This window comes from Heptranchias perlo, chromosome 5 (assembly GCF_035084215.1).
Source record: "Heptranchias perlo isolate sHepPer1 chromosome 5, sHepPer1.hap1, whole genome shotgun sequence".
NCBI classification, from domain to species: Eukaryota; Metazoa; Chordata; class Chondrichthyes; order Hexanchiformes; family Hexanchidae; genus Heptranchias; species Heptranchias perlo.
This window is the reverse complement of record NC_090329.1, coordinates 130,287,967-130,313,502: the sequence shown is the minus strand read 5'-3', so window position 1 is coordinate 130,313,502 and position 25,536 is coordinate 130,287,967. Positions and strand designations below refer to the sequence as shown.

General features: G+C 43.5%; 1 protein-coding gene across 1 annotated transcript in view; it reads left to right on the top strand.

Moving 5' to 3' along the window:
* The first annotated feature begins 10,811 nt into the window (after positions 1-10,811).
* Positions 10,812-25,536, top strand: part of LOC137322207 (uncharacterized) — a 32,847-nt gene continuing 18,122 nt past the window's right edge. The window contains exons 1-3 of the mRNA XM_067985323.1: positions 10,812-11,390; positions 15,760-15,819; positions 16,361-16,415. Of these exons, the coding sequence (XP_067841424.1) occupies positions 10,902-11,390; positions 15,760-15,819; positions 16,361-16,415 (604 nt within the window). The 5' untranslated portion in view covers positions 10,812-10,901. The remainder of the gene's footprint in view (positions 11,391-15,759; positions 15,820-16,360; positions 16,416-25,536) is intronic.

The following is a 25,536-nucleotide window of genomic DNA, read 5'->3' as shown; positions in this document are numbered from 1 at the left end:
CCTCAGTCCTAAATGGCCTACCCTTTATTCTGGGATTGTGACTCCTGGTTCTTGATTCCCCAGCCAGGGGAAACATCCTCCTTGCATCTACCCTGTCGAGCCCTGTAAGAATTTTGTTTGTTTCAATTAGATCAACTCTCATTCTTCTAAACTCTAGAGAATACAGGCCTAGTCGACTCAATCTCTCCTCGTACAACAATCCCTCCTTCCCAGGAATCAGTCCAGTGAACCTTCGTTGCACTCTCTCTATGGCAAGTATATCCTTTCTTAGGTAAGGAGACCAAAACTGTACACAATATTCCAGGTGCGGTCTCACCAAGGCCCTATATAATTGCAGTAAGACATCTTTACTCCTGTACTCAAATTCTCTTGTAATAAAGGCCAACATGCCATTTGCCTTCCTAATTGCTTGTTGCACCTGCATGTTAGCTTTCAGTGACTCATGTACAAGAACACTCAGGTCCCTTTGAACACCAACATTTCACAAACTCTCACCATTTGAAAAATACTCTGCATCTCTGTTTTTCCTACCAAAGTGGATAACTTCACATTTTTCCACATTATATTCCATCTGCCATGTTCTTGCCCACTCACTTTGCCTGTCTATATCCCCTTGAAGCCTCTTTGCATCCTCCTCACAACTCACATTCCCACCTAGTTTTGTGTCATCAGCAAATTTGGAAATATTACATTTGGTCCCCTCATTCAAATCATTGATATAGATTGTGAATAGCTGGGACCCAAGCACCGATCCCTGCGGTACCCCACTAGTCACAGTCTGAAAAAGACCCGTTTATTCCTACTCTCTGTTTTCTGTCTGTTAACCAATTCTCAATCCATGCCAGTATATTACCGCTAATTCCATGTGCTCTAACTTTGTGCCCCAACCTCCTGTGTGGGACCTTATCGAAAGCCTTCTGAAAATCCAAATATACCACATCCACTGGTACCCCCTTATCTATTCCACTAGTTACATCCTCAAAGAACTCCAATAGGTTTGTCAAACATGATTCTCTTTTCATAAATCCATGTTGACTCTGCCAAATCCTATTATTATTTTCTAAGTGTCCTGTTATCACATCTTTCATAATAGATTCTAGCATTTTCCCTACTACTGATGTCAGGCCTACAGGTCTGTAGTTCCCTGTTTTCTCTCTCCCTCCTTTCTTAAATAGTGTGGTTACATTTGCTACCCTCCAATCTGCAGGAACCGTTCCAGAATCTTTAGAATTTTGGAAGATGACTACCAATGCATCCACTATCTCTATAGCCACCTCTTTCAAAACCCTGGGATATAGATCATCAGTTCCTTGGGATTTATCGACTTTCAGTCCCATTAATTTCTCGAATACTATTTTTTTTTACTCATACTAATTTCCTTCAGTTCCTCATTCTCTCCAGACCCTTGGTTCTCTAGTATTTCTGGGAGTTTTTTTGTGTCGTCTTCCATGAAGCCAGACACAAAGTATTTGTTTAATTTCTCTGCCATTTCCTTATTCCCCATTATAAATTCTCCCGTCTCTGTCTGTAAGGGACCCACATTTGCCTTCGCAGTCTTTTCCTTTTTACATACCTATAGAAGCTTTTACAGTCTGTTTTTATGCTTCTCACTAGTTTACTCTCATATTCTATTTTCCCTTTCTTTATCAATTTCTTGGTCCTCCTTTTCTGAATTCTAAAATGCTCCCAATCCTCAGGCTTACTGCTTTTTCTGGCAACTTTATATGCCTCTTCCTTTGATTTAATACTATCTTTAATTTCTCTTGTTAGCCACGGTTGGATCACATTTCCTGTTGGGTTTTTGTGCCTTAAAGGAATATATATTTGTTGCAAATTATGTATTAATTCTTTAAATGCTAGCCATTGCCTGTCTACCGTCATACCTTTTAATGTAGTTCCCCAATCAACCATAGCCAACTTGCACCTCATACCTTCGTAGTTTCCTTTGTTTAGCTTTAAGACCCTAGTTGTGGATTGAACTACATCACTTTCAAACTTAATAAAGAATTCTATCTTATTATGGTCACTTTTCCCTAAGGGCTCCTTTACAACAAGATTATTAATTAACCCTTTCTCATTGCACAATACCAGATGTAAAATAGTCTGTTTCCTAGTTGGTCCCTTAATATACTGATCTAGAAAATCATCTCGTATAGGAATTCGTCCTCCACAGTACTAGTGCTAATTTGGTTTGCCCAATCTATATGTAGATTAAAGTCCCTCATAATTACTGTATTACCTGTTGGACTTATGGCCACCACCTCGCTTATCTCCAGAACACATTAAGGAATGTTTACCCAAGGCCGAGGCTGACACTGTTTATCCTAACCAGCTTACTTCAGATGATTAAGGGAGAAGCGGTGGATATCTCCAAGGTCACCCCAGCACAAAAGGGAATAAGTGATGAGCTGATCAGGACTTTGTGAAGACCCCCGTGCAGTCTCAATGTCTGGGACTTATGTGTTTACTGATAAGGGTCCTCCTCAGGAATGTGAGATGTTTAATGTCATGGGACGACCCAAGGTAGCCCCTGACAAGTGAGTGGCAGGCTATACCACCCAATGAAACCCACTGTAGTTATGTAAACATGTACCCTCACCTTTCACAGCAGGTGGGTGTTGCTTATTGAAAGGTATAAACATGCTTGTAGTGCTGATGTTCTTTTGAGAGTTGGGTGTGAGCTTGAGGAAGCTTACCACTCTCTCTTTGTGCACAGGTTTTCTAATAAACTTTAACTTTGTCAGCAGTTCCGTCTCCGTCTGGTTTTGCTCCAAAAATTCGAGTCTAACATACCCTTGTTACATGCACTTCTAATTTCCTGCTTTATTCCGTGCCCTACTTTACCACTACTGTTTGGTGGCCTATAAACAACTCCCACCAATGTTTTCTGGCCCTTGCTGTTTCTTAGCTCCACCCAAACTGATTCTACATCTTGATCTCCTGAGCCAAGATCCTTTCTCACTATTGAACTGATCTCATCCTTTATTAACAGCGCTACCCCACCTCCTTTTCCTTTTTGCCTGTCCTTCCTAAATGTTGAATATCCTTGAATATTCAGTTCCCGGCCTTGGTCACCCTGCAGCCACTTCTCTGTAATGGCAATTAGATCATACCCATTTACTTCTATTTATGGCGTCAATTCATCTACCTTGTTGCGCATGCATTCAGATGAAGTGCCTTTAATTTTGCCTTTATAACATTTTTTTCCTATTTCGACCTTTTTTGCTGCTGGCCTTTGTTTCCGCTGCCTTTCAATTTCACTTACTACTTTTTTGCCTTCCACTTCCAGCTTTATTACCCTCCCTTCTGGATCTACACTCAGGTTCCCATCCCTCTGCCAAGTCACTTTAAACCCTCCCCAACAGCACTAGCAAACCTCCCCGTAAGGATATTGGTCCTGTCCCTGTTGAGGTGCAATCCATTCGGCTTGTACAGGTCCCACCTCCCCCAGAACCGGTCCCATTGCCCCAGGAATCTAAAGCACTCCCTCCTGCACCATCTCTCCAGCCACGCATTCATCTGCTCTATCCTCCTATTTCTATACTTACTAGTGCGTGGCACTGGGAGTAATCCAGAGATCACTACCCTTGAGATTCTGCTTGTTAATCTCTTTCCTAACTTCTTAAACTCTGCCTGCAGAATCTCATCCCTCTTTCTACCTATGTCGCTAGGCAGCGATGTCAAGGACAAGGCTGAGGACAGGTGAGAGTGGGAAATGGCTGGAGAAAGGGAAGGGGATTGGCTGGGCCTGGGAAAGACGCAAAGACTGGTGAGCATAGTGACCAAGGCCGGGCGAGGTATCGGTATCGCATCTGATAGCAAGACCGAGGCCAAGGGTCAATGAAGGAGTGGGAAATAACTAGGAATGGGCCAGGGACCGGGCAAGCCATAACCGGAAGACAGCGAGGATGGGCAGGCACAACAAAGGGGAGCAAGACAGTGAGGCAGCAAGGGCAAAAGGCTCACAAGGCAGCAAGGGTGGGAGCAAAAACAGGCTTTGTTGATCTTTCTGAAAGCAACTGAAAGTTATATAAATTTTTAAAACGGGTAACACCACCCCTAAATCACGTAACTTTAAAATTATTTTTTTTAATTGTTTTTGAAGCTTTCTCCAAGGAATTGCAGCTGCCTGTGGATTGGACGGGAGACATGGTTTGCATAACAGTGCCACTTAACATTGGGAACCCTGCAATGTACCTAATGGTAAGTATATCCATTTAATAGTGTTTCCAGGCACTTTAAAAGTATTTACCCAGACATAGTCAAATGTGAAATTCTTTACAATTTGGTTAAAGTCTTATTTTGGACATTAGAAAGTTCAGTTTCTAGGGAAAAATTTAAGGGTCGATTTTCGGATGGCCGAGCGGGTGCGCTCGTGGCGGGGGGGGCTCCGAAAAGTGGGGATTACCGGGGTGGGTCCGGAGCCCGGCTCCAACCCGCCCACTTCTGGGTTCCCCAATGATGCGAATCGGTGCGCGCCTAGCCCCCGCATGCGGGACTCCTACCGGCGGGATCCCAATTAAACCAATTATTTTGATACTTCAGGTCGTTAGCCTCATTGCAGGAGGCCACTTGTCACTTTGGACAAAAGTTTGCCCTGCACCACCCTCCTCCTGTCACTAAAATTCACCAACTTCCAACCTCAACCCCGGTGTGCAGACACATTTACCCATTTGCGGACCCCCTCAAACGTACATCTTCCAGATGAGGGCAACCATAGCTGCAGTCATGACCTCGTCAGACGACGAACAGCATCACCGGCCATGCCGTCCACCTCTGACACGTGGAGCTCCACAACACAGAGCTGTGACACATCCACCTGCACAGCAGAAGGGAGGGCAACCGCATAGGAAGATGCATCGCAGAAGGCACTACCCTCGCCACAGGGTCTACAGACCGAGGCTCAGCTTCCTGGACCTCTCTGAGGAGCAGTGCACACAGGGGCTCAGAGTCACTCGACATGTAGTCGTGGACATCTGCAGCCTCCTTGATGCTGAGCTGCTCCTGGCTGGCCCGAGCACCATCTTCTTACCTGTCGCTGTCAAAGTCACCAATGCCCTCAACAACTTCTTCTCTGGATCCTTCCAGGGTGCCACTGGGGACATCGCCGGCGTCGCTCAGTCGTCTGCACAAAAGAGCCCTGCAAATACACCTGCACCCACTCTGCAGTGACACAATGGGTGGCATCAGGTGTGGGACTTCATGGTGATCCTCAGGAAAGGGCATTATTGCAAAAGCCAGTCAAGAATGGCCAAGATTTGGCAGTAGTGGTGACAATATAATATGTAATATGAGTTGATCAGAAATCAAATATAAGTAAAAGCCATGACAAACCCTCAAACACCCTTGTGCATCCCCTTCATGCTCATGACACGTTTGCCTTATGCTTCCTACTACACATACGTGATGCTTGCCCTGTGACTGCAGCACAGGTAGTGGCAGGTTGGGTGAGGCTGACCGTGAAAGAAATGCATGAGAGGGTGAGTGTGAGATAGAGCCATGAGATTGTATGAAGATTGGATTGAGTGGTAGTGGTGTGATGAGTTCTGGCAAGGTGAGTAAGTGCAGGTAAGATGAGGATGAGCTTTGAGTGGGTGTGAGGAGTGATGTGATAGAGTAGTGTTGACAGTGCAGAAGGAGATGTGGGGTGGGGTCGGTGATGTGGCAGACTAAGTGTAGGGGAATGGGTAAGAGTATTCACTTTGGCTGACCTGGTTAGGTCATTGAAGCGCCTCCTGCACTGTATGCAGGTACGTGATATGTTGGTGGTGCTGGTGACCTCTTCTGCTACCTCGAGCCAGGCCTTCGTGGTGGCAGAAGCAGGCCACTTCCTCCCGTCTGCCGGGGAGAAGATCTCTGTCCTCCTCCTCCTCCTCCCCCCATCCAGTAGGACCTGGAATGAGTAGCCTTTCCCCTGAGCTGCTCCATGCTGTAATTTTGGTTCCTTTCCACAACATCAGTCAGTGAAGGACTGCCCCTTTAAATAGGGCTCCTCCAGCTGACAGCCTATGATGCGGGTGCGCAGTCCGCCCGCTGCGCAGCTTTCCAGCGCGAAACCCGGAAGCCAAGGTAAGTGGCTTCAATTTACTTGTGATCGCGTGGGGAACCCACCGATTTTACTAGGCGGGTTACCCACGCACCCAGTCGACCCACGCACCCAGTCGACCCACCCCCCCGCTGCCAACCCGCCTCCCTCCTAATATTGGGCCCTTAATCTGCAAAGCGATTTGTGGGGAAAAGATAATACAGGGTCATCTAATGGCCAGAGCCTGTAATTACACAGTGAAAGGAGCCAGTTTACATCGGCTTTTTCCATTACACATGTGAATACTGGACTTTATAATGGAAAAAGTTGATATAAAAATGTCACAGAAAGTGTGTCAGTAGGAAGTAAAGTTTTGTAGATAGGAAGATAGTAAGATTTAGAAACATAGAAAATAGGAGCAGGAATAGGCCATTCGGCCCTTCGAGCCTGCTCCGCCATTCAATATGATCATGGCTGATCCTCTATCTCAATACCATATTCCTGCTCTCTCCCCATACACCTTGATGCCTTTTGTGTCTAGAAATCTATCTAGCTCCTTCTTTAATATATTCAGTGACTTGGCCTCCACAGCCTTCTGTGGTAGAGAATTCCACAGGTTCACCACCCTCTGAGTGGAGAGATTTATCCTCATCTCAGTCCTAAATGTCCAACCCCGTATCCTGAGACTGTGACCCCTCGTTCTGGACCCCCCCAGCCAGGGGAAACATCCTCCCTGCATCCAGTCTGTCTAGCCCTGTCAGAATTTTATATGTTTCAATGAGATCCCCTCTCATTCTCCTAAACTCGAGTGAATACAGGCCGAGTCGACCCAATCTCTCCTCTTAAGACAGTCCTGCCATCCCAGGAATCTACATTTGTCTTCACTAATCTTTTTCTTTTTACATACTTGTAGAAGCATTTACAGTCCACTTTTATGTTCCTTGCAAGTTTACTCTCATGCTCTATTTTTCCCTTAATCAACCTCTTGGTCCTTTTTTGCTGAATTCTAAACTGCTCCCAATCCCCAGGCTTGCTACTTTTTCTGGCAACTTTATATGACTTCTCTTTGGATCTAATAGTATCCTTAATTTCTTTTGTTAGCCATGGGTGGGCCGCTTTTCCCTTTGTGTTTTTGCACCAGAAAGGAATGTATAATTGTTGCAATTCATGCATTCGTTCCTTAAATGTTAGCCATTGCCTATCCACCATCATGCCTTTTAATGAAGCTTCCCAATCTATCATAAACTCACTCCTCATACCTTCGTAGTTTCCTTTGTTTAGATTAAGGACCCTAGTTTCGGATTGGACTACTTCACTTTCCATCTTAATGAAGAATTCCATCATGTTAAGGTCACTCTTCCCTAAAGGACCCTGCACAACAAGATTATTAATTAACCCCTTCTCATTGCACAATACCCAATCTAGGATAGCCTGTTCCCTAATTGGCTGCTCAACGTACTGGTCCAAAAAACCATCTTGTATACACTCCAGGAATTCAACCTCCACAGTATTATTGCTAATTTGGTTTGGCTAGTCTATATGTCAATTAAAGTCACCCATGATTACTGTCGTACCCTTGTTACATGCATCTCTAATTTCCTGTTTGATGCCGTCCCCTATTTTACCACTTCTGTTTGGAGGCCTATGGACAACTCCCACCAGTGTTTTCTGCCCCTTGGTGCTGCTTAACTCCATCCAGACTGATTCTACATCTTGATTTTCTGAGCCAGTATCCTTTCTCACTTTTGCTCTGATTTCATCCTTCACTAACAACGCCACCCCACCTCCTTTTCCTTTTTGCCTCTCCTTCCTAAATATCGAATACCCTTGGATATTCATCTTCCAGCCTTGGTCACCCTGCAGCCATGTCTCCGTATAACATAATAACATGTTGATTAAACCCTGTAAATTTCTCTCCTTCACTAATCTCGAGTGGTAGTTGTGCCTCGTCGGAGAGCTGTCCCGGATTTTCCATATCAATTCTATCTCAGACTGGGACGTTTGCCAGGAATCTTTGGACGTCGGAGTTGTGAGTTCCATACTCATAGCAACAAATGACACAGCACAGCAGCTCGTCCTGCATTTGAGACAGGCCACTAGCCGATTGAGTCACAGCCAAATCACTCTACAGAATCAAAGGGATCGGTGCTGGGGACTCCAGATTAAAATGACCTAGATCTCAGAATCAAGGAGAGTATATCAAATTTGTCTATGATACCAAGGTAGGAGAAAGAGTGAATTGTGAAGAGGATAGAAAATTGCATTTGAGCAGAACGACGGCAGATACATTTTAACATAAAGAGTGAGGAGTTCAGCTACATAATTAACAATTAGCCTGCAGAAAGCCAATGGATGTGGGTTTAATCATAAGGAACAAGCAGGGACAGTGATGGCCAGAGATACTTGGTGCTATGGTTAAAGAATAGAACAGACCTAGCAATAACCCTACCAGGTATTATAGTTGCTATGTGAAATAATATCTAGCACGCTCCAGTAATGGATTGTCATTGTATCATTTGGTGATCCTTACTGCAGCTCAATGGGACCCATTTTCTTGAATAAAACATACATCATAATTACCCCACCCCCCACCGAAATGATTGTCTACTGTTCAGGGAAATCTTTTCTCTGTTCTCTTAGGAAACTAAACCTGGGAGACTCTTTTATTGCCTCTATCACACTCCTGGACAGAGTACAAAAAAATCTGATAGACAATCCCTTTCTCACTTCTACTCTCGAAACTTTCTCTAGTCACAAACTTCCTTATTTCTCTATATTTTATCATTGCTACTATGGTCAGTGTTGAGAATACTCCACCCTCACTGCAAAGTCTCTTTCTTTTCCAAGACCTCAATACTGAGGAATTCCTTACCATCCTACAATCCACAGGCTTCACCTATCACTACTTCTGGTTTTCCCCATCTCTCCTATTCTGTTTAAACTGTGGTGGTATCCTGCACGGGGCCTGGCCTCTTCACCTAGATTTCTCAATTTTGAAAAAAATGTCATTCATTATGGTTTAAAACTTATGTATGTTAATATTAACATGAACACAACTTCAAATATTTAAAGAAGTTTACTACCTGTGTCACTCTTGCTGCTCCTAAAAAGCCACCCCAAAATTTCCCTGATATTGACAGCCCCAGAGAACTTTAATACCAGCTGTACAACAACAGGAAAACTTCTAAGTAGCAAGAAATTATAAAAGGAAATGAACATCAGTTAGAGTTTTCCAATAGACACGCTAAGAGTGCTCTTATAATGCTTCTGGTCTGATGCAAGTTGTTGTTGAAGGGGTCCAGCCCAGATTCACCAGAATGATACCAGGCTTAGAGGGTTAAATTATAAGGACAGGTTGCATAAACTTGGCTTGTATTCCTAGTGTTGACAGTGCAGAAGGAGATGTGGGGTGGGGGTGGTGATGTTGCAGACGGAGGGGAGGGGAATGAGTAAGTGTACTCATTTCGGCTGACCTACTTAGGTGATTGAAGCACCTCCTGCACTGTATGCAGGTGCGTGATATGTTGGTAGTGCAGGTGACCTCCTCTGCCACCTCGAGCCAGGCCTTCTTGGTGGCAGAGGCAGGCCGCTTCCTCCCGCCTGCCGGGGGGGGAAGATCTCTGTCCTCCCCCTCCTCCTCACCCCATCCAATGATACCTGGAGCGAGGCATCATTAAACCTGGGAGCAGCCTTCCCCCTGAGCTGCTCCATGCTGTAATTTTTCCTATTTTCTGCAGCATCAGTCAGTGGAGGACTGCCCCTTTAAATAGGGCTCCTCCAGCTGACAGACCTTGCTGCGCATGCGCAGTCCGCCCGCCGCGCAGCTTTCCAGCAAGAAACCCGGAAGCCAAGGTAAGTGGCTCCAGTTAGCCTGCGATTCCGTGCAGAGCACACTGATTTCACCGGGCGCGTTATGCACGCGCCCAGTCGACCCCCCGCTGAGAACCTGCCGCCCTGCTAATATCGAACCCAATGAGTCTGCAAAGGGATACAGACAGGTTAAGTGAGTGGGCAAGATGGTGGCAGATGGATTATAATGTGGGGAAATGTGAGGTTATTCACTTTGGTAGGCAGAATAGAAAAACAGAATATACTTTAAATGGTGAGAAACTATTAAATGTTGGTGTTCAGAGAGATTTGGGGTTCCTAGCTTCTCGTCTATAATGCACCAATCCTAACATTTCCCTCATGTTTGCAGCCCTGAAGAGAACTTTAATACCATCTGCACAACAATTGGAAAATGACTTAAGGGGCAAGACATGATAAAAGGAAATGAGCATCAGTTACAGATTTCTGATATATAGTCAGAGCGGTCTTATAATGCTTCTGGTCAAATGACCCACTTTATCTTGGATGTGTTTCTGTTAGATTTCTCTTGTTGATAGTGATGATGATGATGATGAAGTAGGGTGTGGAGCATAAAAACCGATATGGACCAGTTGGGCCGAATGGCCTGTTTCTGTGCTTTAAATTCATTGTAATTCTGTTCAGGTACTGTACAATATGGTGACGCGTGTCTGTCAAACTCCTGTTTAAATCCCCTCACTTTTCCCAGCTGAAAACTCACTGTTCTGGGGTCTCAAGTGAATTATTTCCCCCTCAAGCCCTTTGTTCTTTTTACCTACTTTGGTCGCTGCTTTCCCACTTCTGCAGCTCTCTAAAAGAACTTGTCCCCACGCAGAACGAGAGGGGGCGAAAGAGAGACAGAAAACTAACACGAGGTTCCGGGTAGGCGCTTACCCGACGATCTTTACGTGTTGCGATTCAAATGACGCAATTTCCGTTCTGTTCCTTCTCTTTGTCTCGCGCTGTGGAGTGATCAGCGCCATTTTAAGCTCCTGCTTTGTCGAGTGAAGTACGCATTAACCTCGTCAAGATGTCCGATGAAGGAAAGCTGTTCGTCGGAGGCCTCAATTTCGACACGGACGAGCAGGCCCTGGAAGAGCAGTTCTCTAAGTACGGCCAGATCTCCGAGGTGCGAGTGATCAAGGACAGGGACACCCAAACGTCCCGCGGTTTCGGCTTCATCACCTTCGAGAACACGGAGGACGCCCGGGACGCGCTGATGGCGATGAACGGAAAATCCATCGACGGGCGGCAGATCCGGGTGGGCCACGCGGAGAAAAAGGCGGGAGGTGGACGCGGCTACGGTGGAGGCCGCGGCGGTGGCGGTAGCGGCGGCTATAGCAACCGCAGGAGAGGCGGCGGCGGTTACTGGGATAACGATAGGAGCGGCGGCTATGGCGGCGGCGGCCGGTATGATTCGGGAGACCGCGACAACTACTACTCGGGTGGGTACAAGAGCCAGAGCGGATACGGCGGCGGCGGCAGCAGTTACGGAAGTCGCTCTTACAGGGACTATGACTGATCGAATCCAAAGAACCATTTCTGCCAGATTCAGGATCAAACTCACGCCTTGTTAATAAAACGGCTCTTGGAACCGCAGAAAGCCTCTGTATCTGAATTTGATTTGCCTGTTATGTTAAAATGCTAGAAAACCAGTTTCACCATTGTCATGATTAATCTTGTTACCTGTTGTTTAGTCTGGAGGGCTTCCTTAAGTCGGGCTTTCGACTTTGAGCCTCAAATGCTATGTCGTTTTCCATAATTTTTTTTAAAAGTAAGACCCACCGAGCCTTTTTTGTCATTTGGACATTGTATTGGCGATTTAAATCGCCACTGAGTCTCCTTCCGTGAGCTCCTTTTGGAATTTGTCGAAATCGTTTTGCTTTCTGGTGAGATTTTTCCACAATTCCATGCGGCGCAAAGAAAGAAAGAGAGCGGCAAAGCACTTAACTCTCACTCTCTGGCCGGGCATTACATCTACTTGTCTTTGGAAACCCGGACTGCCATTCTTAAGATGACTGGTCTCCGAGAATACGGATCGCTCGAGTTATTTTCTTGTAATCGACCGATTTTTGTTGAATTCGCTGTTTCCACTTGGCTTGAACATTTTTTTTAAAATTAAACGTCATGCTTTGTGGCTTTTAATGAATTTAAATTTCTTCACTTGGACAAGTGACATGGAACCTGTAGAAACCGTTATTTTTGGGGGGAAACCGTAAGTCTGAATGTTGCCAGCCAAGTGCTCCGAGTTATATTCCTTGTCACTGAAAAGTAATGAGATAGAACCACCTACACAGCAACTTTTTTCATGTAGCTTGTTACAAGACTCTTTGAAAGCAAACTGATCGTGGTCTTTTGTTTTAAAACTCATTTATTGAAAACTGTATACTGATTAAAAAGTCAATTGTCATTTTGTTGTACTTTCATCAGCTGGCATGGTCCATTGGACAGAACGTTGCCACTTGGGAGACAAATCTTTGCCAGTGGATGTATCTGAATAAAATGCAGCTTCAGGAACACTAGTGACTTGTCTTTGTTATAAATCATTCAAATTCCCTCCAAGGAGATGAATCTGAAGATGATCCTTTTATGCCAAACTTGTCTTCTATCATGATTATTTACTTTCTGTTTTAAATTATATATGTTGAAGATTTGATTGTGCTTAATGCAACCGCAAAGACCAAGGTAAACCATTGGACATTTAGTTTGGGATAGACTTACTGTCCATCCTTGTTTTAAAACCATTTCAAATGCTGCACTGACACCTATCTGAAAATGCTGCATTATTAGTTCCTATGATGAAATGATCTAACAAAATGGATATTTCCTTAAAATTGGAGTTTGTGATAGCTTTTTGTTAAGTATCTGCCCTGTGCCTCTTGTCCCATGTTCCTCCCAAAAGATATTGATTGACTCCTTGCTGTAGTGATTGGGAAGGGTTTCAGTATTCCATTGAAGTAGCTGTTTTCTCATGTGATTTGGAAAGCTATTTTACTGAAGGGGTTCTTGCAGCCAGGCTGATGACCATTTGCACACTTAAAGCAGTTGTAGCTAGATACTAATTGGCTGAGATTGGCCTCCTATCTTCTACCCTCCATAAACCAGCTCATCGAAAACTACAGCCCATATCCTAACTTGCAAGCAGTCCTATTCACCCATTACCCCTGTGCTTGATGTCCTACATTGGATCCCCCACCAGTGCCTTGATTTTAAAATTCTCCATGTTTAAATCCCTCAATCATATCTCCAGTCCTTATATCTGTAATCTCCACCTCTCAAAAGACGTTGTTCCTCCAATTCTGGTCCCCCCCATTTCCTTCGCCCCACCATTGGCAGCTGTGCCATCCAATGTTTAGGCCCAATGCTCTGGAATTCCATCCTACAACCCTTTGTTCTCCTTAGAAGTACCTCATTGATCAAGTTTTTGGTCACCTTTTCTAATATCCTCCTTTGACTTGGCGCTATATAAATACTAGTTGTTGGCTACACTGCATATGAAATCTTATAGGTCAGATAGTTATAGTGCCTTATGTATTTAAAGTTGTACAAAAATATTGAACTAATTGAAGTCTAGCTATGATGCAGATTATGTGTAGAATCTTCTCTACCTTGATTTTCCCCAGAGAATTGCCCCTTTGGAAATTTTGTACATTGTTTATATTCATGGCCAATGTTTTACCCCAAAAATGGCAAGTATGTGACCCAAAGAAAATGTTCACACATGCTGGAATCCTATATAATAAAAATGGAATTTGACTTTACATAGAATTTACAACATATAAACAGGCGATTGGTCCAACTGGTCTCCACACAAGCCCCCTCCCACCTCACTATCTCACCCTAGCAACATGTCTTCCTATTTAAGATGTGGAGATGCCGGTGATGGACTGGGGTTGACAATTGTAAACAATTTTACAACACCAAGTTATAGTCCAGCAATTTTATTTTAAATTCACAAGCTTTCGGAGATTTCCTCCTTCCTCAGGCACATTTGCCTGAGGAAGGAGGAAATCTCCGAAAGCTTGTGAATTTAAAATAAAATTGCTGGACTATAACTTGGTGTTGTAAAATTGTTTACAATTACCTATTTAAGTGCATCTATGTTATTCGCCTCAACAACTACCAGTCGCGAGTTCCACTTTCTCAGCACTGAGTAAAGAAGTTTCTCCTGAATTTCTTACTGGATTTTAGTGACATTTATGGCCCCTAGTTTTGGTTTCCACCACAAGTGGAAATAATTTAAAAGAATAATTTTGAAGACCTCAATTAGGTCACCTTTCAGTCTTTTTTCCAGAGAAAAAAACCCCACCCTGATAAGTCTTTGATAGTTCTAACCTCTCTTTTCTGGTATATTCCTTGTAAATCTTCCTTGCACTTTTTCAAGTGCTTCTACATCTTTTTAGTTAAATGGAGATCAGAACTTCATTGTACTCCCAACTGTGTTCTAAGCCAGATTGTATATAAGTTTAATGTAACTAACCTGCTTTAGAACTCTGTTCCTCTAGAAATAAACTCCAGTCCATTGTTTGCATTTTATATAGCATTAATGTGTAGAATCATAGAATACTTTTAATGATTTGTGAATCTGTACCCCTAGATGCCATTGTGAGTGGGCAAACACATGACAGATGCAGTATAATGTGGATAAATGTGAAGTTATCCACTTCAGAAGGAAAAACAGAAAGGCAGTATTATTTAAATAGTGATAGATTGGGGAATGTTGATGTACAAAGGGACCTGGGTGTCCTTGTACACCAGTCACTGAAAGCAAACAGTTAGGAAGGCAGATGGTATGTTGGCCTTCATTGCAAGAGGATTTGAGTACAGGAGCAAGGATGTCTTCCTGCAGTTATACAGGGCCTTGGTGAGACCACTTTGTGGAGTATTATGTGCAGTTTTGGTCTCCTTACTTAAAGGATATACTTGCTGTCGAGGGAGTGCAGCGAAGGTTCACCAGACTGATCCCTGGGATGGCAGGACTGTCTTATGAGGAGAGATTGGGTCGACTCGGCCTGTATTCACTCGAGGTTAGAAGAATGAGAGGGGATCTCATTTAAACATACAAAATTCTGACACGGCGAGACCGAATGGATGCAGGGAGAACGAGGGGTCACGGTCTCAGGCTATGGGGTAGGGCATTTAGGACTGAGATGAGAAATTTCTTCACTGAGGGCGGTGAACCAGTGGAATTCTCTACCACAGAAGGCTGTGGAGGCCAAGTCACTGAATATATTCAAGAAGGAGCTAGATAGATTTCTAGACACAAAAGGCATCAAGGGGTATAGGGAGAAAGTGGGAATATGGTATTGAGATAGAAGATCAGCCATGATCACATTGAATGGTGGAGCAGGCTCAAATGGCCTACTGCTCCTATTTTCTATGTTTCTAAAAGAGTTCTGTACACAAATGCATGTAGCATAAGGAATAAATCAACTTAGAAGCACAAATTCAGCTTAAAGGGTATGATGTAGTAGCCATTACAGACACCTGATGACAAGCTGGACATGATTAGGAGCTAAATCTTCTCGGCTTTAGGATCAGAGAAATTGGGAAAGGTGGGGCAGTAGCAATATTGGTAAAATATGCAAGTACAGGAATAGAAAGGATTTCAATAAGGATGATCAAGCAGTTGGAACACTGCTGGTTAGTGTTAAGGGATAGCAAAGGATGCAAGACTGGTGGGTGTTGTCTACAGACCTCATGATAATAGTGATGTAGTGTGGGATGTACAAGTATGGAGATCAAGGAAGCATGTAATTTGATTGTAATGGGAGATTTTTTAATTTTCACCAACTGGGAGAAGCAGAACAGCATAATCAATAAAGGCAATGAATTTCAGTAATGTATTTGAGAGTTTTCTAGAACAATATGTTTTCAAACCCATACAGGAACACATCAAATTAGATTTAGTGATGAGTAACGAACCAGACTTAGCTTACAATCTGACGGTAAGGGAAGGTAATAGTGACCACAATATAATTGAGTTTGATATTAGGTTTGAGAGGGAGAAGAGAGAATCTCAAACCAAGGCAAACTTTGAAGGGATGGGAAATGAATTGACCACAGTAAACTGGGTAAACCTACAAACAGTGTGAAGTATTTTAAAAAGTATTTTTTAATGGTACAAAACCAGTACAATACCCATAAAAGGAAAAAGCTTCACTTGTGCAGTTAACCAACTGTGGTCAACAAATGAGGTAAGGGACAGCATTAAGCTAAAAGAAAAGGCTTATACAAATGCAAGGGTAAGTAGAATTCCAGCAGAGTGGGAGAGCTATAAAAAGCAACAAAGGGATACAAAGAAAGTAATGAGTTGTAAAAAAGGAATATGAAAAAAAACTTGAAAGGGATATCAAACTAACAGCAAAATTTTTGTAAACACATTAAGAGAAAGAGTGTGTTAAATGGGAATGGGCCCATTATAGACTATAATGCACAATGAGGAAATAGAAGATTTGTTAAATGAGTACTTTGTATCTGTTTTCACAGTGGAAGAAGGGAATAAAGTACCAGCAGTACAAAAGAAAGTCTCCAGGACCTGATGGTTTCCATCCCAGAGTATTATAAGAAATAGGTGAGCAAATTGCAGATGCATTAGTCATAATTATCCAAAGCTGTTTGGATTCAGGAATTTGACCTTTGGATTGGAAAATTGTAAATGTTTCTCCATTTTTTGGGAAGGGATAGACAGAAGTGTTCAAAATTATAAGGATTTTTGATGGAGTAGATAGGGAGAAGCTGTTTCCACTGGTAAGAGGGTCGGTAACGAGAGGACACAGATTTAAGATAATTGGCAAAAGAAACGGGGGGAGATGAGGAGACATTTTTTTACGCAGCAAGTTATGATCTGGAATGCACTGACTGAAAGGGGATGGAAGCAGTTTCAATAGTAACTTTCAAAAGGGAAATAGATATAAACTTGAAAAGGAAAAAATTGCAGGGCTCTGGGGAAAGTGCAGGGGAGTGGGGCTTATTGGATTGTTTTTCCAAAAAGCCAACACATGAACGATGGGCCAAATGGTCTCCTGTGTTGTGCTGGGAAGACGGAAGCCATTGTCTTTGGTCTTCGCCATAAACTGCATTCCCTCTCCCTGGCCACTGTATGAGGCTAAATCAGACTGTTCGCAACCTTGGCATCCTGTTTGACCCTGAGATGAGCTTCTGACCACATCCCTCCAACACCATGACAGCCTACTTCCACCTCCGTAACATCGTCCATCTGCGCCCCGCCTCAGATCACCTGCTGCTGAAACAGTCATCCATGCCTTTGTTACCTCTAGACTCGACTATACCAACGGCCTCCTGGCTGGCCTCCCATCTTCCATCCTGCATAAACTTGAGCTCATCCAAAACTCTGCTGCCCGTATCCTAACTGGCACCAAGTCCCGTTCACCCATCACCCCTGCACTCGCTGACCTACGTTGGCTCCTGGATTTTAAAATTCTCATCCTTGTTTTCAAATCCCTCCTTGGCCACTCAATTCAAAAATTTTCTTTGCTATTTGATACTATTTCACACCCGAGATATGCATTTTGGTATTGAAGCGTCTTAATTCTGTGCCATTTTCCTTCATTGCCTTGAATGCTTTTTTCCCCTTCTTTATATGTTGCTTCATAGTCCCTTTTAACCAAGCAGGAGTGCCATTAAGCCTGCTACCTTTGCTTTGCATGGGTACACATTGGTCCATTGCATTCAGAATCACCTCTTTGAACTCCATAGTTCCTCCACTAGCCATATTCAAACCTTGAGGCCCAGTCTAACAAGACTTCTCAAGTGCATAAAGTTGGTCCTCTTAACATTTGGCAATTTTATTTTGGTTTTAGTAACCTCTCCAATTCTTGTAATATCAAATGTGGTCACAATATGATCACTGGTACTTAAAACCTCACCCACCTTTGTGATGGAGATTTGATCATCCTATTATTCATATTGAAATTCAGGATGTTTTCTCCCCTTGTTGGCTCATTTACAAACGGAGTCATAGAACAGTCTTCCATTAACTCTAGAAATCCCTTCCCCGTCTTACCAGTGGAGATATTATTGACCCAGTCAATTTCTGGTAAGTTGAAATCTCCAACTCCAGTACAAGTCACCTTCCTTATCTCATTTCACAGGTCCAGATCAAGGCTTTCACCCTGGCCTGGGGGGTCTACATCAAACCCCCGATAATAGTTTACTTTTGTTACCATCTATTAATTCTACCCAAAGTGATTCTATGTTGGCCCTTTCTTTCTTTATATCCTTCCTCACTTGTGCCTTAATACTGGAGTTAATATATACTGCCAAACCACTTCTTTTTCTTTTGATACAGTCTCTTCTAAACAATTTCTATCTTTCCAGATGTGTATCCCGTTGATTGGCATCGTTCCACCATGTCTCTGTGCTGTTATTGATGGCCAATCTATCAACCCCTGCAAGACCTTCCAGATCACACATCTTCTTTGTCAGACTTCTTGAATTAATGCAAACACAACTCCAAAGCTTTCAACTTTTCCATTTACTTTATTAACATTTTTACTTTGTTTATCTCCCAACATTGGAATTAGACTTATTAAACTTGGATCGGCGACATCATCCGCAAACACGTCTGGTTCCACATGTACGCTGACGACACCCAGCTCTAACACACCACCACCTCTCTCGACCCCTCCACAGCCTCTGATTTGTCACATTGCTTGTCCAAAATCCAGTAATGGATGAGCAGAAATTTCCTCCAATTAAATATTAGGAAGACTGAAGCCATTGTCTTCGGACCCCGCCACAGTCTCCATCCCTCTTCCTGGCCACTGCCTAAGGCTGAATCACACTGTTTGCAACCTTGGCTTCGTATTTGACCTTGAGCTGAGCTTCCAACCCCATATCCTCTCCATCACCAAGACTGCCTACTTCAACCTCCGTAACATCGCCCATCTCCTCCCTGCTTCAGCTCATCTGCTGCTGAATCCCTCAACCATGCCATTGTTCCCTCTAGTCTTGACTGTTCCAATACTCTCCTGCAGTGGGGATGGTCCCCGGCAATCAATGGAAGGTGGGCTTTGTAGGGGATCGGGAGGGAGCCCGTGGCTGAGGACGCCCAAAGACTCCTTGAGGGGCCTGGGGAAAGCACTCCTGCTCCCCTGGGACCACGAGTTCTAAAAGGATCATCTTTAACATTTACCATGACCAGTTGTTGCCTCCTACCTTGGATCTGCTGCCGGGCACCCGCAGCCCGTGATTCCACCTGATGCTCAGTTAATTCTATGTCACATGTTGATGATGTCATCAAGCCATGACTTTTGAATGTTAACTAGACTCCTGCCTGCCTTTTGCGGGAGCCTCGTCGATGGCCTGATTTGGGATAGTAAAAATTTAAATGGCCGGAAAGGCGGTGGGTTGGAGCCGGGAGGTAGAATTTTTAAATTTTAACCCCTCCCACGCACCATTCCTGCTGGGCAGCATGGGTGCCATTGTTTCCACTGGTCAACGAGATGATAACAAGGGGGCACAAGTTTGAATTAAAAGGAAGGTTAGGAAAATAATTCTTCACACAGAGTGTGATTAGAATCTGGAATTTGCTACCACAAACTATTGTTGAAATACAGTCCATAAATTCTTTTAAAAGGGAATTCAATTGTTGCTTGAAAGAGGAATATTAAAATTTATGAGCTGTGAGCATGGGAGTGGCGATTGGACTAGGGGCTCACTTGGAGAAAAACACTGGCATAGAAGGGCCGAATGTTTTGTTTCTGTTCTGTAACACTATGATCATATGGTATTTGCGGAGTAAGCTGAACTCAGCTGGGACAGCAATTGGCTCGACAGCCTGGGCTCTGGTGTTCCCTGTCCATCACCAACAAATTGAATAATTCCACTGTACAGTTTGTAAAAATAATTTACAATACTGATCGTGACAATTTAAAATTGTTATAGTGGTTATTTCTGATGTCATCCAATTGCTTGGTACTCACTTTTGGTTCACCATTGTTCTCTGTGTTCGTGGATTGTAGAAATCACTGTTCATATAGTAAGTAACTGATTTGGTTAAGTGGCACACTGTATTGGAGGGAATAGAATACCTAAAGGAAACTGACAACTCATTTGTGTCCTGGCCAATATTTATCCCTCAACAAACACTTAAAAACAGATTATCTGGTCATGATTTCATTGCTGTGTGCAAATTGGTTGCCGCGTATCCTACTTTATAACAGTGACTACACTTCAAAAATACTTCATTGCCTGTAAAGTGCTTTGGGCCGATCTGAGGTCATGAAAGGCGTTATATAAATAGAAGTCTTTTTTAAAATTTAAAACAGAAATATTATGGATTTAATTTTGTGCTAAAGCAGAAATACTTGTTTTTCCAATTTTCTTTCTTTCCTGAAGACATTGAATTATGCTATAGTTTGATTTCATGGGCATGTCTTTCACTTGGGCTGGGTATGGTTCACGGGTACACGTGCACCTCTGATACTATGCCTCTCTAATATTCATCTGCAAGCTTAGATGAGGTGAGTTACATAAACAATTTGGACTCAGGAATTGGAAGTACAATTTTAAAATTTGCAGGTGACACCAAATTGGGGGGAATAGTTAATTCTGAGGAAGACTGCAACAGAATACAAGAAGACATTAATAAACTTGCAAAGTGGGCATTGTAATTGGCAAATGAATTTCAGTATAGAGTGTGAGGTGTTACATTTTGATAGGAAGAATAAGGAGGCCACATACTGCTGGGATAATAAGAGTCTAAATGGGGTAGAGGAGCAGAGGGATCGGGAGGTACAGGTGCACAAATCACTAAAAGTAGCGACACAGGTTAATAAGGCCATAAAAAAAAAGAAAACCAAGCATGGGGTTTCATGTCAAGAGGGATAGAAATGAAGCAGAGAAGTTATGTTAAACTTGGAGTACTGTGCACAGTTCTGGTCTCCATATTATAAAAAGGATATAGAGACATTGGAGAAAGTGCAAAAAAGAGTCAGAAGAGTATACACTAATCAGGAAAGCCCGAACATGCTGGGTTTCTTTTCTCTAAAAAAGAGAAGGCTGAGGGATGACCTAATAGAGGTCTTTAGGATTCTGAAAGGGTTTGATAGGGTAGGCGTAGAGAAGATCTTTCCACTTGTGGGAGAGAGCAAAATTAGGGTCCATGAATATAAGATAGTCAGCAATAAATCCAATAGGGAATTCAGGAGAAACTTCTTTACCCAAAGAGTGATAAGAATGTGGAACTCGCTACCACAAGGAGTAGTTGAGGTGAATAGCATAGATTCATTTAGGGGGAAGTTAGATAAACACTTGAGGGAGAAAGGAATGGAAGGATATGCTGATAGGATTAGATGAAGAGGGTTGGGAGGAGGCTTGGGTGGAGCATAAACGCCGGCATAGTCCATTTGGGTCAAATGGAATGTTTCTGTGCTGTATACTCAATGTAATTCTATGTAATGTTCATGCTGGGTATTGCAGCCAAGTCTATTCCTGATGTCCACACATGCAATCTCCAGGAGGAGGCGCTAGAAAACTTTGAAAAACAATGTTGTGCAATGGACCAATGTGTACCCATGCAAAGCAAAAGGTACCAAGCTTAAAAGCACTCCTCTCCAGATGAATGGGACTACCAAGCAACGTATAAAGAAGGAAAAAAAAGCTTTTAAGGCCATGAAGTAAAATGACACAGAATTAAGACGGATTCAATACCAAAAGGCATGCCTGGAATGTAAAATGGGCATCAAAATGGAAAAGAAAAATTTTGAACTGAATATTGCAAGTGAAGTATCATAGTACCATATGCATGTAGCATGGTAAATAAGGTTGGTGAGCTGAAGGCTCAAATCGCCAAATGGGACTATGATATAGTGGCTATAACAGATACCTAGCTCAAAGAAGGGGAGGATTGGGTACTTAGGGAAGGAAAGAAAGGAGGGAGTGGCAGTATTGATCGAGCAACTATATTATAGCACTGGAAAGGGATGATGTAGTTGAGGGGTCAAAGACAGAAACTATTTGGTTAGAATTAAGGAACAATAGAGGAGCTATTACGCTACTGGGTGTATACAATAGGCCACCAAATAGTGGGAAGGAGGTAATGGAGCAAATTTGCATGCAAATTACAGAAAGGTGCAAGAAGTATAGAGTAGTGATAATCGGATCCAGCCGAATCCCACTTTCCAGCTCTTAAGAAGTGATTTAGCAGATGAGAAGTGATTTAGCAGAAGTAAACTGGAAACAAGTTACTTGAAGGTAAATCAATATCAGAGTAGTGGGAGACATTCAAAGGGGTGATTCAAGGGGTTTAGGGTAAACATGTTCCCACAAAGAAAAAGGGAGGGGCTGCCAAATCTAGAGCCCCTGGATGTCAAGCAGCATTCAGGGTAAGATAAGGCAGAAAAAGAAAGCCGATGATAGAGTCCGGGAACTCAATACTACGGAAAGGTGAGAGGAGTATACAAAGTGCAGGGGTGAAGTTAAAAAGGAAATTAGGAAAGCAAACAGAGCATGAAAAAATATTAACAGGTGAAATCAAAGAAAACCCACACGTGTTTTGTAAATACATTAAGAGCAAGAGGATAATTAGGGAAAGAGTAGGGCCGATTAGAGACCAAAAAGATAAACTATGTGTGGAAGTGGAAGATGTTGGTATGGTTCTTAATGAATACTTTGCATCTGCCTTCACAAAGGAGAGGGATGATACAGGGATTGAAATTAAGGAGCAGGAGTGTGAAATATTGGATGGGATAAATATAGTGAGAGGAAGTATTAAGGGGATTAGCATCTTTCAAAGTGGATAAATCACCAGAGCCGGATGAAATGTATCCCAGGCTGTTAAAAGAAGCCAGGGAGGAAATAGCGGAGGCTTTAACAATCATTTTCCAAACTTTACTGGATACAGGTATAGTGCCGGAGGATTGGAGGACTGCTAACGTTGTACCATTCTTTAAAAAGGGAGCGAGGGATAGACCGAGTAATTACAGGCCAGTCAGCCTAACCTCGGTGGTGGGCAAATTATTGGAATCAATTCTGAGGGACAGGATAAACTGTCACTTAGAAAGGCATGGACTAATCAAGGACAGTCAGCATGGATTTCCTAAGGTGAGGTCGTGTCTAACTGACTTGATTAAATTTTTCGAGGAGGTGACAAGGAGGATCGATGAGGGTAGCACAATTACCAGACAAGTGCCAGGCAATGACCAACTCCAACAAGAGAGAGTCTTACCACCTCCCCATGACATTCAACGGCATTACCATCACCGAATCGTCCACCAACATCCTGAGGGTCACCATTGACCAGAAACTTAACTGGACCAGCCACATAAATACTGTGGCTACGAGAGCAGGTCAGAGGCTGGGTATTCTGTGGTGAGTGACTCACCTCCTGACTCCACAAAGCCTTTCCACCATCTACAAGGCACAAATCAGGAGTGTGATGGAATATCTCCACTTGCCTGGATGAGTGCAGCTCCAACAACACTCAAGAAGCTCGACACCATCCAGAACAAAGCAGCCCGCTTGATTGGCACCCCATCCACCACCCTAAACATTCACTCCCTTTACCACCGGCGCACTGTGGCTGCAGTGTGTACCATCCACAGGATGCACTGCAGCAACTCCCAAACCCACGACCTCTATCACCTAGAAGGACAAGGGCAGCAGGCACATGGGAACAACACCACCTGCACGTTCCCCTCGAAGTCACACACCATCCCAACTTGGAAATATATTGCCGTTCCTTCATCATCGCTGGGTCAAAATCCTGGAACTCCCTTCCTAACAGCACTGTGGGAGAACCTTCACCTCACGGACTGCAGCGGTTCAAGAAGGCGTCTCACCACCACCTTTTCAAGGGTAATTGGGATGGGCAATAAATGCTGGCCTTGCCAGCAACGCCCATATCCCATGAACGAATAAAAAAAAAATTAATGTAGTCTACATGGATTTTAGCAAGGCTTTTGACAAGGTCCATATGGCAGATTGGTCAAAAAAGTAAAGGCCCATGGGATCCAAGGGAATGTGGCAAATTGGATCCAAAATTGGCTCAATGGCAGGAAGCAAAGGGTAATGGTCGACGGGTGTTTTTGCAACTGGAAGGCTGTTTCCAGTGGGGTGCCGCAGGGCTCGGTACTAGGTCCTTTGCTTTTTGTGGTATACATTAACGATTTGGACTTAAACGTAGGAGGCATGATTAAGAAATTTGCGGATGACACAAAGATAGGCCGTGAGGTAGATAGTGAGAAGGAAAGCTGTAGACTGAAGGAAGGTATCAGTGGACTGGTCAGATGGACAGAAAAGTGGCAAATGGAGTTCAATCCGGAGAAGTGTGAGGTAATGCATTAGGGGAGAGCAAACAAGGCAAGGGAATACACAATAAATGGGAGGATACTGAGAGGTGTAGAGGAAGTGAGGGAGCTTGGAGTGCATGTCCACAGATGCCCAAAGGTAGCAGGACAGGTAGATAAGGTGGTTAAGAATGCATTTGGAATGCTTTCCGTTATTAGCCGAGGCATAGACTATAAAAGCAGGGATGTTATGCTGGAACTGTATAAAACACTAGTTAGGCCACAGCTTGAGTACTCCGCACAGTTCTGGTCACCACATTACAGGAAGGATGTAATTGGACTAGAGGGTGCAGAGGAGATTAATAAGGATGTTGCCAGGACTGGAGAATTTTAGCTATAATGACAGATTGGATAGGCTGGGGTAGTTTTCCTTGGAACAGAGGAGGCTGAGGGGTGATTTGATTGAGGTGTACAAAATTATGAGGGGCCTAGATAGAATGGATAGGAAGGACCTATTTCCCTTAGCGGAGGGGTCAATAACCAGGGGGCATAGATTTAAAGTAGTTGGTAGAAGGATTAGAGTGGAAATACGGAAATGTTTTTCACCCAGAGGGTGGTGGGGGTCTGGAACTCACTGCCTGAGACGCTGGTAGAGGCAGAAATCCTCAACTCATTTAAAAAAATACCTGGATGTGCACCTGAATAGCCGTGACTTACAGGGCTACGGACCAAATGCGGGAAAGTGGGATGAGGCTGGGTGGCTCGTTTCTCAGCCGGCGCGGACAAGATGGGCTGAATGGCCTCCTTCTGTGCCGTAAATTTTCTATGATTCTACGCTCCGTAGCCTTGTAGGTTACGGCATTTCAAGTGTATTTCCAAGTACTTCTTAAACGCGATGAGGGGTTCTGCCTCTTCCACCCTTTCAGGCAGTGAGTACCAGACCCCCACCATCCTCTGGGTGAAAAATTTCTCCTTAACTCCCCTCTAATCCTTCTACCAATTACTTTAAATCTGTGTTCACTGTTTATTGACCTCTCTGCTAAGGGAAATAGGTCCAACCTATCCACTCTATCTAGGCCTCTCATAATTTTATACACCTCAATTAAATCTCCCTTCAGCCTCCTATGTTCCGAAGAAAACAACCCCAGCCTATCCAATCTTTCCTCATAGGTAAAATTCTCCAGTCCTGGCAACATCCTCGTTAAAATCCCCCAAACCCTTTTTAATTCAATCACATCTTTTGTGTAATGTAGTAATCAAAACTATACGCAGTACTCCAGCTGTGGCCTAACTAGTGTTTAATACAGTTCGAGCATAACCTCCCGGCTGTTATATTCTGTGCCTTGGCTAATAAAGGAAAGTATTTAGAAAAGACATACTTGCTCTCGAGGCAGTACAAAGAAGGTTCACTCG